Below are 13645 nucleotides of genomic sequence, written 5' to 3'. Positions count from 1 at the left end.
TATCAGAATTTTATTTTTAAAAGCCTGTACAAATACATAAAAAAATACATACATAACACATAATATCTAATTCATAAATAGAGGTAGATGTTTGGGAAAAAGTTGGAAGAGTTATCAGTGGTTAGTGAGATTATAGTATTAGTAGTGTTCTCTGTGCTTTCTACATTTTCAATTTTTTCCTACAATGACCGTAAATGCTTTTGTTTTCAAAATAAAGAAAAGAAAAGAAAAAAAAAACAGTAAAAATAATAGTTACACATGGACACATGGGTCTATCAAAGGTGATTTGTTGATTAGTCTACAATGCCCAGTAGATTGACTTTATCCTGCAGGGAAACCTTTGGAGGCATTGAGGGAGTTTCAATATTATCTTTACAAATATGCACGAAAGTCAGAAGAAATAAATATCATTCCCTCTTTACTGCAGTTCTTAGAGAAAATTAATATGGGGAGAATAATTGTCTTTGACATCCTCATTCTCTTGTATTTCAAGATCTCTTCATGAAAATTTATACCTTCATGGCATCTGTACATCTACTTCTAGGAACTGGGTGAGAATGTAATGTTTAATTTTATTGTTATTATTCTTTCCATGAAAAGTGCTAAGATACTGGCTCCTTACTCTCTTCTTAAGGGAAAAAACCTAAGTGCCTTTCTATGTAAAATATGTGTAAATATATTTTACATATATAAAAATATGCAAAAAATGTTTACTGTTTAAGGATTATTCCTGCCAGAACTCTGTTTTTCAAACCCTCTGTTTCTTAAATTTTCACCATTGTTCCTTCTATTTGCAATAAAAACTGGGTACTTTAAAAAAATTAGCTTCAGGCTAGAATTGGGGAGTGCAGTCTTCAGCTGGGTCTATACAGAAGTGGTGAATTATAGAAGTAGTAATGTGTGTGTGTGATAACTACTTGGCTGATCTTGTCATAAAAGCCTGGACGTTGTGAATCTAAGACTTGTAAATATTCCCTTGAGTGGTTATATATTTTGATCAGCTGTATCTAATTGGCAGATCTTGCTTTAGATTATTAAGGAAGGAATTTAAATATATGAACCACATCTTTTGTCTGGAATTAGGCACAACTTTTGTCTGTAAAGAAATAAATTGTAATGGTGCTGACTTTTAGATATTTTCCTTTTGGTTTCCACAGTGTATTTCTCACTGATACCACAGGCTTGTACAACTCACTGATACATTTTTGATTTGGGGCCTTTTCAGCCTTACTTATTTTTTATCAGTCATTGCCTATTATGTGGTTTATTTTTTCTCTTCATGTAATTTGTTATTTAAGCAAAATATATGATTTTTTATCATTTAAATTGAATCAAAATATTAAAAACACTGGCCATTGTTTCCATTGTTATGTCTTTTGTAATGTTTCCTGACAAAACTTGGATAGTCCTGGCCCTGATATTCAAAAAATACTAAAAAGAGCAGTAAAGCAAAGCCTTAAGATTAGTTTAGAATTATGTGTCTCTGAAATATTAAAAGATATTCTTAGTTAACTGAATAATCATTACCTACATCAGTGTGTTTAATGATAGCTCTTCAATCTAAAATTGGCAAACAAGCTGGCAAGTGTCTTTGTTTTATTATTTTTTTTCTCCTTTTAAAACAGAAGTTATTTTACCATCATTTGTGTAACGCCAGAATTGGAAATTCTGTGTGCGACTGAAGTAAGAATGACAGTGCCTTTAACTTGTTCTCTATAAATATTTAATATGGTACTCAATATGATATAACAACAAATATTTGTTGATGAATGAATTATTGTATTCACATATGAGGGTTTATTGGGGGAAATTAAAAAGTCTATTTAAAATTTGTGATGGTTTTGGTTACTGTATAATTAAGTAACATAATGGCAACAGACAAAAGACAGCAGAAACGGAATTTAATTCCTTGTCCTATTAGTCAATTTATTAATGTCCAAGGAATTTCAAGGAAGAATGAAGAACATATATCATTAGTAACAAAGATAGATACCTCTTTTTTAGTACAAAAGATATGAAAGAGTTCCTAAGAAAGTGAGAAAACACTTTTAAACAAGAACCAGAGTCCAATTTTAAGAGATTTTATCATAAAATAGAGTATGTATTTTTTATTACTTATTCTATATAAAATTTCCTTGTTAATGCATTCAGTTTGAAGATATTCTGAGTTATAAGTTTTTAGACCATGTCAACTGATACCTACTCTCCCATAACCCTTCAAATTACATATTATTAAAATTATATAATCTGTACATGTATATAAAAAAATGTATATATAGACACATATACATATATTTAAACCTTATTTCTCAAAATCATGTATAGAATACATAACATTTTTAGGTGTGTTTTTCAAAAGAGAAACACTGCTTCTGCATATTTGTTGAGTAACAGATATTCAGTACAGAGGAATACAACATTGCAGTCCAGTATCATTTGACACAAACTTTGATTGATTTTTTCTTTACCTATTCTCTCATGCAGTGATCAGCCTGGGTGGATACAATGGAGACAAACGAGACTCTGGTGACAGAGTTTGTTCTCACAGGACTTACAGATAATCCCTTGCTGCAGGTCCCCCTGTTCCTGGTGTTCTTGGTGATCTACCTTGTCACCATGGGGGGGAACCTTGGACTGATAGCTCTCATCTGGAAGGACCCCCATCTTCACACACCCATGTACTTACTCCTTGGTGGTTTAGCCTTTGCAGATGCTTGTACTTCATCCTCTGTGACTCCCAGGATGCTTGTCAATATCTTAGACAAGAGTCAGATGATATCCCTCTTTGAGTGCATGGCCCAATATTATTTTTTTGGTTTCAGTGCAACCACAGAATGTTTCCTCCTGGTAGCGATGGCCTATGACCGCTATGTCGCCATATGCAACCCCTTGCTGTATCCAGTGGTGATGTCCAACAGGCTGTGCACTTGGTTAATAAGTATTTCTTATGTAATTGGTTTTCTGCATCCCATAATTCATGTAGGGTTATTATTTAGATTAACCTTCTGCCAGACCAATCTAATACATCATTTCTACTGTGAAATCTTGCCACTATATACAATTTCTTGCACTGACCCATCTATTAATGCATTAGTGGTTTTCATTTTTGCTGCTTTTATACAAGCTTTTACTTTTATGACCATTGTAGTCTCTTATACCCGTGTCCTCTTTGCTATCCTGAAAAAGAAGTCTGAAAAGGGCAGAAGGAAAGCCTTTTCCACGTGTAGTGCCCATCTGCTCTCTGTCTCTTTGTTCTATGGCACTCTCTTCTTCATGTATGTGCGTCCTGGGTCTGGCCCAGATAAATATCAGGATAAGATGTATTCACTGTTTTACACAATAATAATTCCCCTGCTAAACCCCTTTATTTACAGCCTAAGAAACAAGGAAGTTTTAGCTGCACTGAGAAAAGTCATAAAGAAATAAATATTTTTCAGGGAAATTTTTACTATTTTTTTCATTTCACTTTCTGCTTAAATAAATCATAATACCTGGTCCTGTGTCCTTTTTTCTTTGTATTTCATTTACTTTGTTGTTGTTGAGGACACACACAACAATACATGCACCAATTCTGCAGTTTCTACTTGTACAATTCAGTGACATCAATTACATCCTTTGAGCTGTGGAACCATTCTTACCTCCCTATTCTGAGTTGCTCCTCCCCCATTAACATAAACTCACTGCCGCCCTAAGTTTCCTGTCTAATCTTTTAAGTAGAGTTGTCAATCTGATCCCATATAGGTATTTTTTAAAGAGCATATTGCTCAAGGCAGGCATTCTTTACCATTCAAGCTAAACAATTGTTTAGTTTTAGGTAGACTTCAGGGGATATTTCTGGCTGAAGGTTTAATGATTATCTCAAAGTGATAGTTTCAAGGGTTCATCCCGCCTTAGGGGCCCCAGAATGTTTGGAGTCCATGAAAATTTTAAATTTGGGTCTGCGTTTTCCCCGTTTTGATCAGAATTCCTCTATAGAATCCTTGAGTGAAATGGGCACTGGTCCTGTGTTCTTAAACGAATGAGTAAATAGTTCTTAAATAAATGAATAAAAAAATTGGGCTATATAAGCTTGTCTTAATTATAAATTATTATTAAAATAGTTTGTAAAACTCTAAGGATAGACTCTACTCATTTTTTTTTGTCATTGTTTTAAATCCATACTCAAGCATAAAACTTGAACTTAGTTTTCTATGAACAAATCACCGAAGTACTATTTTTTGTAACATGAATGAACTCTTGCGTTTATGGACACACATGTTAAAAAGGTTTCCAAGCTTCTAGTCTTTTAAAATAAGACTCCGCCTGTGTAAATCCTATTTAAAAAGTATTCATACATTCCTAAACAGTTCTTATTTATTTGTTTAATTGTGCTTTAGATGAAGGTTTATAGAGAAAACTAATTTCTCATTAAACAATTAATAAACGTAATGTTTTGTGACATTGGTTGCCAACCCTACAAGTCAACACTCTCCCCTTCCAGACCTTGGGTTCCCCATTACCAGCTTTCCTGTCCCTTCCTGCCTTCTTGTCCTTGTCCCTTGGCTGGTATGTCCATTTAGTTCTGTTTTATGGGCCTGTCTAAACTTTGGCTGAAGGATAAACTTCAGGAGTGACTTAATTATTGAGCTAAAAATGTGTCTGGGGGCCATATTCTCAGTGTTTCTCCAGTTTCTGTCAGACCAGTAAGTCTGGTCTTTTGTGTGTGTGTGTGAGTTAGAATTTTGTTCTACATTTTTCTGCAGCTTTGTCTGGGACCCTCTATTGTGATGCATGTCAGCACAGTTGGTGGTGGTAGGCAGGCACCACCTATTTGTGCATGACTCAGCCTGGTGGAAGCTGTAGTACTTGTGGTCCATGTGTCCTTTGGACAAATCTTTTCCTTGTCTCTTTGGTTTTCTTCATCTCACTTGCTCTAGGTGGGGTGAGACCACTGGAGTATCTTAGATGGCTGCTCACAATCTTTTAAGACCTCAGATGCTACTCACCAAAATAGGGTGTGGAACATTTTCTTTATAAAGTATGTTATGCCGATTGAGCTAAATGTTCCCCAAGACCATGCTCCTCAGCCCTCAACCCAGTGATTTGGTCCCTCTGGGAGTTTGGATGTGTCTACAGAGCTTCCATGACCTTGCCTTTATCAAGTTGTACTGGCTTTCCTAGTATTATGTACTGCCTTACCCTTCCCCCAAAACCCCAAACCTATTGCTGTCGAGTCGATTCTGACTCCTAGCGACAGAGTAGAACTGCCCCATAGAGTTTCCAATGAGCGACTGGCAGATTCAATCCGCCAACCCTTCGCTTGGCAGCCATAGCACTTAGCTGCTACACTACCAGGGTTTCACCAAAGTTACCACTTACTTATTGTCTATTTAGTATTTTTCTCTCTCCACCTCTTCCCTCCTTTGTAACCATCAAAGGTTGTTTCTTTTTATTTGTAAACCTTTTTATGAGTTTTTATAATAGTGGTCTCATACAATATTTGTCCTTTTGTGATTGACTTATTTCACTCAGCAAAATGCCCTCCAGATTCATCCATGTTTTGAGACGTTTTGCAGATTCATCATTGTTCTTCATCTATGCATAGTATTACACTGTGTGTATGTACCATAGTTAGTTTATCCATTTATCTGCTGATGGGCAACTAGATTGTTTCCTTCTTTTTGCTATTGTGAATAATGCTGCAATGAATGTGGTGTGCACATATCTATTTGTGTGACAGCTCTTATTTCTCTGGGATATATTCCTAGGAGTAGGTTTACAGGATCATATTGCATTTCTATTTCTAGCTTTTTAAGGAAGTGCCATATGGTTTTCCAAAATGGCTGTACCATTTTGCATTTCCACTAGTGATACATAAGATAAGAGTTCCAATCTCCCCACAGCCTCTTCAACATTTGTTATTTTCCCTTTTTTTTGGTTCATGCCAGTAATGCCGGGGTGAGATGGGATCTTATTGTGGTTTTGATTTGCATTTCTCTAATGGCTAGTGATCGGGAGCATTTCCTCATGTGTCTGTTGGCTGCCTGGATGTCTTCTTCAGTGAAGTGTCTGTTTTTATCCTTTGCTCATTTTTTAATTGGATTATTTGTGTTTTTGTTATAGAGGTGTTGGATATTCCTGTAGATTTTAGGGATTAGACCTTTGCTAGATTTGTCATAGCCAAAATTTTTTTTCCCACTCTGTAGGTTCTCTTTTTACTTTTTTGGTGAAGTCTTTTGATGAGCATAAGTGTTTAATTTTTAGAAGATCCTAGTTATCTAGCTTATCTTCTGGTGTTTGTGTATTGTAGTTATGGTTTGTATTCTGTTAATGCAGTGTATTAGGGCCTCTAGCATTGACCCTAGTTTTTTTTTTCTATGATCTTCATAGTTTTTGGTTTTCACATTTAGGCCTTTGATCCATTTTGAATTAGTTTTTGTGTATGGTGTGAGGTATGGGTCCTGTTTCATTTTGTTGCAGATGGACATCCAGTTTTGCCAGCACCATTTGTTAAAAAGACTGTCTTTTCCCCATTTGATGGACTTTTTGCCCTTGTTGAAGAGCAGGTGACTATAGGTGGTATGGATTTAAATCTGGGTTTTCAATTCTGTTCCATTGGTCAATGTGTCTGTCGTACCAGCACCAGTCTGTTTTAACTACTGTAGCTGTATAGTAGGTTCGGAGGGCAAGTAGTGTGAGTCCTCCTACTTTATTCTTCTTCTTCAGTAGAGCTTTACTTATCCAGGACCTCTTTCCTTTCCATATAAAGTTAATGACTAGTTTTTCCATCTCTTTAAATAATTATGTTGATGTTTTGATTGGGATTGCATTGTATTTGTATATTGCCTTGGGTAGAATTGACATTTTTCACAATGTTGAGTCTACCTATCCATGAGCATGGTATGTTTTTCCATTTATATAAGTCTCTTTTGGTCTTGCAGTAGTGCTTTGTAGTTTTCTTTGTATATGTCTTTTACATCCCTGGTTAGATTTATTCCTATTTTACTTTTTTAGGAGGTATTATAAATTTTTTTTTTCCTGATTTCTTCTTTGTAGTTCTCTTTGTTGGTGTATAGGAATCCAACTGATTTTTGTATGTTTATTTTTTGTTCTGCTACTCTGCTGAATCTTTCTATTAAGTTCCAGTAGTTTTCTCTTGGAGTCTTTTGGATTCTTTATGTATAGTATCATAAAAAAAAAAAAAGATTTTTTTTTTTTCCATCCACAAATAGGGACAGTTTTACTTCCTCCTTACCAAATTGTGTGCTCTTTATTTCTTTTTTCTTCTCTTATCGCTCTAGCTAGGACTTCCAGCACAATGCTAAATAGGAGTGGGGACAAAGGGCATCCTCGTCTTGTCCCTGTTCTCAAGGGGAATGCTTTCAGCCTCTCTCCATTAAGAATGTTGGCTGTTGGTTTTATGTAGATGCTCTTTATTATATTGAGGAATTTCCCTTATATACCTATTTTACTGAGCGTTTTTATCAGAAACTGGTGTTGGACTTTATTGAATGCCTTTTGTGAGTTGATAGAGATGGTCATGTATTTCTTTTATTTATGTGGTGGAGGATGTTGATTGATCTTCTAATGTTGCACCATTCTTGCATATAAATCCCACTTGGTCATGGTGTATTATTTTTTTGATATGATGCTGAATTCTATTGGCTAGAATTTTGTAGAGAATTTTTGCATCTATATTCATGAAAGATATTGGTCTGTAGTTTTCTCTTTTTGTGATGTATTTGCCTGGTTTTGGTATCAAGGTTATGCTGGCTTCATAGGATGAATTCAGCAGTATCTCTTCCTTTTGTATGTTCTGAAATAGTTTGAGTAGTACTAGTGTATGCTCTTCTCTGAATGTTTGGTAGAATTCTCCAGGGAAACTATCTGGACCAGGGATTTTCCGGGGGGGGGGGGGGGCGGTGGTTAACCTTTTCAATCTCTTCTATCGTTATGGATCCGTTCAGGTTTTCAATTTCAGTTTGTGTTAGTTTGGGTAGGTAGTGTGTTTCTAGAAATTTGTCTATTTCCTCTAGGTTTTCAAATTTGTTGGAGCATAATTTTTTATAGTACTCCATTATGATTCTTTTTCTTTCAGTTGGGTCTGTTGTAGTATCCCCCCATTTCATTTCTTATTTGGGTTGTTTGGGTCCTCTCCTGTTTTTCTTTTATCAATTTGGCCAATGTTTTTTCAAGTTTCTTGATCCTTTCAAAGAACTAACTTGTTTTTGTCAATCTTTCCATTGTTTTTCTCTTCTCTATTTCATTTATTTCTGCTCTGATTTTTATTATTTCCTTTCTTCTGGTGGCTGTAGGCTTCTTTTGCTGTTCTCTTTCTATATGTTCGGGTTGTGTAGCTAATGTTTGATTTTGTCCCTTTCTTCTTTTTTGATGTGTGTGTCTGCTATAAATTGACTTCTGAGCACAGCCTTTGCTGGGTCCCAAAGGTTTTGGTATGACGTGCTTTCATTCTCATTTGATTCCAGGAATTTTTTGATTCCACCTTTGATATCTTCTATTACCCAGTGGTTTTTAAGCAGGGTGTTATTGAGTTTCCGTGTTTTTGTTTTTTTTTTTTTCCCTTGCTCTTCTTGTATTAATTTCTACTTTGATGGCATTGTGATCAGAGAAGATACTTTGTATTATCTCAACGTTTTGGATTTTGTTGAGGGCTGCTTTGTGGCCTAAGATGTTGTCTATTCTGAACTACATTCCATGTGCATTGGAGAAGAATTTCTACTGTACACCTATTGGATGGGGTGTTCTATATATGTCTATGAGTTCACTTTGGTAGATTGTGGCCATTAGATTTTCTAAACCCTTGTTAAGTTTCTTTCAAGATGTTCTGACCTTTACCAAGAGTGAAGTGTTGATGTCTCCTACCATTATGTGGAACTGTCAATTTCTCTTTTCAGTGCTATTAGAGTTTGTTTTATGTATTTTGGAGACCTGTCATTGGGTGTGTAAATGTTTATTATGGTTAAGTCTCCATGATGGATTGTCCCTTTAATCATTATATAGTGCCCTTCTTTGTCTTTTATGGTGGATTTTGCCTTAAAGTCTATTTTATCTGAGATTAGTATTGCCACTCCTGTTCTTTTTTGGTTGCTTTATCTATTTTTTTTCCATTCTTAGATTTTTAATATATTTCTGTTAAACATATAATAATATATCTAAGCTGCGTCTGTTGTTGACAGCATATTGATAGGTCCTGTGTTTTCATCTGTTCTGTCATCTGTGTCTCTTTATGGGTGCATTTAAATCATTTACTTTCAGTGTGATTATTGATAGGTGTGAGTTTATTGCTGTCACTTTGTAGTGCTTTTTTTTTGTGGTGCTGACGTTTCCTTTATTCTCACTCTCCTGTGCTGAATTCCTTTTGCTTGTGGATTTTTTTTTTCATTTCTTTCATTTTTGTACCTTGAAGTTTACTCCTATTTTCCCGTGTTTGAACTAGTCTTTTATTACTTGATGTCCCCTTAACTTCCTCTAGATTTGAAAGTTCTATGTCTATACATTTATTTCCTGTTTTATTGATCTGACGTTGTTGTCATTTACAGATGGATCTCTCTGGTTCCATTCTGTAAACCTTTTAGTTTTGTTTTATCCTTGAGAAATCATTACCTAGGTTGGTATCTGGCTGTTGCAGCCTTGCATCCTAGATTCACGTTGTTGTCTGATATTGTTGGTTCTCTAACTAAAAAAGGACTCTCTTTAATAATTCTTGCAAGTTTGCTTTTGTTTTTACATATTCTCTTAATTTCTGTTTCTCTGGAAATGTCTTAATTTCACCATCATTATTTGAGCAAGAGTTTTGCAGGATATGTTATTCTTTGTTGACAGTTTTTTTCTTTCAAGGTTTTATATATGTCATCCTATTGTTTTCTTGCCTGCATGGTTTCTGCTGAGTAATCAAAGCTTATTCTTATTGTTTCCTCTCCTTATGTGACTTCTGTCTATAGAGCAATGTTGGCTCTGCCTCCTCCTAAACAATTCTTAAACAAGATATTTTTCAAAACTCCTCTTTAGGAAATATCTACAATGACCCAAACAATATGCAAATTAAAATAATATTGTTAGACTAAGAGATGGAGACAGGAGCTTCTGCAGAGATGTTACCACCACACAGCACATGGCACAGCTCAGATGCAGTGAGAAGAACTAGCTTCTGAGGAAACAGAGCCGAAACAAACTGTGTCTGTGTGCCTACAACCAGCCTGCCCCACTGACTAATTGCTTTTCTTCAAAAAAAAAAAAAAAAAAAGGCTGGCGATGAGAGAAATGTGTTATGTACATAGAGAAATCTTTATTTTACACAGGATATTCACAAGGTCTTATGTAAGAAATTCAGGAAGCCAAAAAGCCAAAATTGTGTGATGGAAAAATATACAGCTTTGGTAAAGATAAAATAAATTTTAAGTTACATAATTATGAACTGGTCACGTACACCTACCAGTTCCAGAAAACATGTATTGAGTTGTTATATGTGCATTTGGAACAAGATGCCTGGTAAGATTATTTAATACTTTAAAGGTAGAAATTTTTTAAAGAACACAGAACTTTTCTCATTATAGCACTAGAAAGTTATTTTAACTACTTTAATTATTTTATTTTTAATATCTTTCAATAAATTCATACAAATATAAGTAACTTTTCCAAATTGCTTTTAAACCTCATCGTTGTCTTTGAGCCTTAATTTTGCTAGTCTATATTAGTAGGAGGATATGATGTAAAAATTGGGAGAAAAATAGTATGGACCAGTTGAAGGCAAATTCTTCCAGTTTTTATCTGTATGACAATGTCTTCATTTATTCTTCGTTGTTGAAAGATAGTTTCATTGGATATTAAATTGCAAATTGTCAAGTGTTTTTCCTCAACCTTTAAAGGTACCATTCAATTGATTTCTAGGCTCCATTATTTCTTATAAAGAATTAGTCAAATATTTCTGTTTCCTTGTACATAATGTTGTCCCTACACCCTCAAAGTCCCAGATGTTACATAATTGATTTTTCTTTAAGATTTATTCTCAGGTTTATTATTTCTTTCCTTCTGCTTGCTTTAAATTTATTTTGCTTCTCTTTTTTCTAGTTTCTTTATTTTGCTTCTCTTTTTCTAGTTTTTTTAGGTGAAAACTTAGATTATTTAAGACTTCCTTACTTTTCTAGTTTATGCTTTGTTTCTATAAATTCCCCCCTGGCACTGCCTTAGCCGTGTCCAACAAATTGTGCTATGCTGTATTTTATTTTTGTCTAAGTTTAATGCATTTTTTTTTTTTAATTTCTCTTGAGACTTCCTCTTTGACTCATGAATTACTTAAAGTATGCTGTTATTTTCCAAGTGTTTGGAGATTTTCCTCTTGCTGATTTCTAGTTTGAGTGCTTTGTGGTTGGGGAATATGATTTATATTCTTTTAAATTTGTTCAAGTTTGTTTTATGATGCAGGATGTGATCTATATTGACATATATCTATATAAAAAAATAGGTACTTGAAAAGAATGTGAATTTTGTTGTTGTTGAGTGGAGTGTTCTATAAATTCTGGAAATTGGGTTACTTTTTCTTTCAAGCACTGTAGGACAGTCTCTCTGGGAAAACAAACAGGGATCACTAAATGTCTAGCATAGGAAAATTTCAGAGTTTCCAAGTTCACATTATATTATGATCATTATTTATCCTGATTGAGGACCACCTTCACTTCTTTCCTATATCACCATATCTACCTCTATCTCCAAAATACACATACTTGTTCTCCATGTCCCCTCCTTCCCCTTTATCTCAAGCACATTTCCAAGGCTGTCCAGATGCTGTTAGTAATTCTATCTAATTATCTTTTATGTAATCTTCTTTTTAACTGGAAGAATAGGCAAAGACCTGGGGAAGGAAAGGCATTAGAGGTGGATGAAACAAACTGAGCAAAGATAAAAAGGTGGTACAAACTATGCTGGGTTTGGGGTAAGTTAAGCAATCTGTTGTGGTGAGAATTCCTTAAACATTTATTGAGAAACTGTTTTGTACCAGGCACTGTTCTAAGTGCTGGGGATACAGAGGCAAACAAGGCAGGGAGACTCCTACTCTTTGGCTCTTGATAGCCAAGAACAAAGAAGCTATTTCACTTTATAACACAGCACTCTAAGTCAAGTTTGAAGATGATAAGTTCTGGGGGATGATTTGAGCATAAAAGCAGTAAATTCTTGACTATGATGAGGGAATAAAAATGATTCTTATCTTGGAAAATCTTATCTTCAATCATCTTCATATCCATTATCCCAGAGAAGTTCCTGAAGCAGGAAATCAATTTTAGCCAAGCCAAGGAGGAAAAACAAACAAACAAAAGACAGTTAGTTCTCCCCACATTCTGGGCTACCACAAGCCTCACAATATTCCCTAGAATCTTTCTACTTAAAATGCAGCCCATGTGACAGCAGCAGACATCACCTGGGAGCGTGTTGGAAATACAGACTCTCAGACCCTACTCTAGACACAGAATAAGTATCTCATCAACATCTTTAGATGACTCATACACACATTAAAGTTTGAAAAGCACTTCTAAGTGTACCAGCTAGGTTCACACCCAAACCGCTGTAGAATCTTATTCTAGGATCATAAACTATCACTAGAAGGAACTTTGAAGAGCATGTAACTGACAGTTTCTCAAAGTAGTGACTCATTTGCTCTATATAGTTTATACTCCCTTATTTGTGTTCAGTTCTGACCAATGGATGCTAAAAGTTTCACGAATATTCTGTAACTGCTGGTATTTTTATCAAAACATTACATTGTTATTATGACAACTGATCTCAACATTATGATCAAATTAATGTTGTTCTTTATCAGATTAAATCTGCACCTTTACCCTCAAATAAAAGAAGGAAATTAACCATCATTTGATATTTGGTAAATTTGTACTTTGTATTTCCCCTTTTGGTGCTCACTGGGACTTAAGTCTAGTTATAGGTCTAGAAGCCAAAATGGGTGATGGGCATGTGTTATAAAAACATTCAACATTGTCTTGTAAGGCATCTGCCTTGGGTGATGTCCTGGGCAATGACTCAGACAAAGGCTCTTTAAACACAGCTGTGTTAATCTCATCAGATGGGAATGTGGGCATAATGGTTTTACTGGGAAGGGTGGCTTAGCAGACAAACATGGAGTAATCTCTTCAGATCGAAGTGAGAGGGCTGGTTCTCTTGGCAGTAATGATTCAATGGAATTGAGGGACGCACTGCCCCCTGCTTCCTCATTACCTGACAATATGCCCCCATCCCAAGTTTCAGGATCCCACTTCTTTCCAATCAGTGCCCTCACTTCAACTTTAGACACCACTTGAGTTTGGGAATTGAGTTGATGTTGTTTAGCCACTCTTCCTGTAAGACTCTGGATTTGGTGTTTGACAATATCAGCTCTGTTACTGCAAGGGATAAGGCTTTCTTTCAAGGCACAAGTGGAAATTTTGAGGTTGTTTATGTAGGGTTTGAGCTTTGATTCTTAAGCCCTGACCTCATCTCTCTCTTTTACCACTTCGTCTAGTGAAAGTAGGACCAACCAATCCGCTTCCTTATGCTTGTCATATGACAAAATTGTAGGAAGGTATTAAACATACCATTACTTCCAGCATCTCCTTTCACCAATATCTGATCTATTGGTGGTGATATTTTGTGTATTTCTATT

The 13645-nt window shown here is 35.2% G+C and overlaps 1 protein-coding gene across 1 annotated transcript; it reads left to right on the top strand.

The window, feature by feature from the left end:
- The first annotated feature begins 2502 nt into the window (after nt 1-2502).
- On the top strand, nt 2503-3630 carry LOC100664176 (olfactory receptor 5AC1-like). The gene has a single exon (XM_003410343.3). The coding sequence runs from the start codon at nt 2506-2508 to the stop codon at nt 3424-3426; it is 921 nt and encodes a 306-aa protein (XP_003410391.1). The 5' UTR covers nt 2503-2505; the 3' UTR covers nt 3427-3630.
- The last annotated feature ends 10015 nt before the right edge of the window (nt 3631-13645 follow it).

This window comes from Loxodonta africana, chromosome 20 (assembly GCF_030014295.1).
Source record: "Loxodonta africana isolate mLoxAfr1 chromosome 20, mLoxAfr1.hap2, whole genome shotgun sequence".
NCBI classification, from domain to species: domain Eukaryota; kingdom Metazoa; phylum Chordata; class Mammalia; order Proboscidea; family Elephantidae; genus Loxodonta; species Loxodonta africana.
Note: the sequence above shows the minus strand (reverse complement) of the source record. Positions and strands in the feature narration are given on the sequence as shown.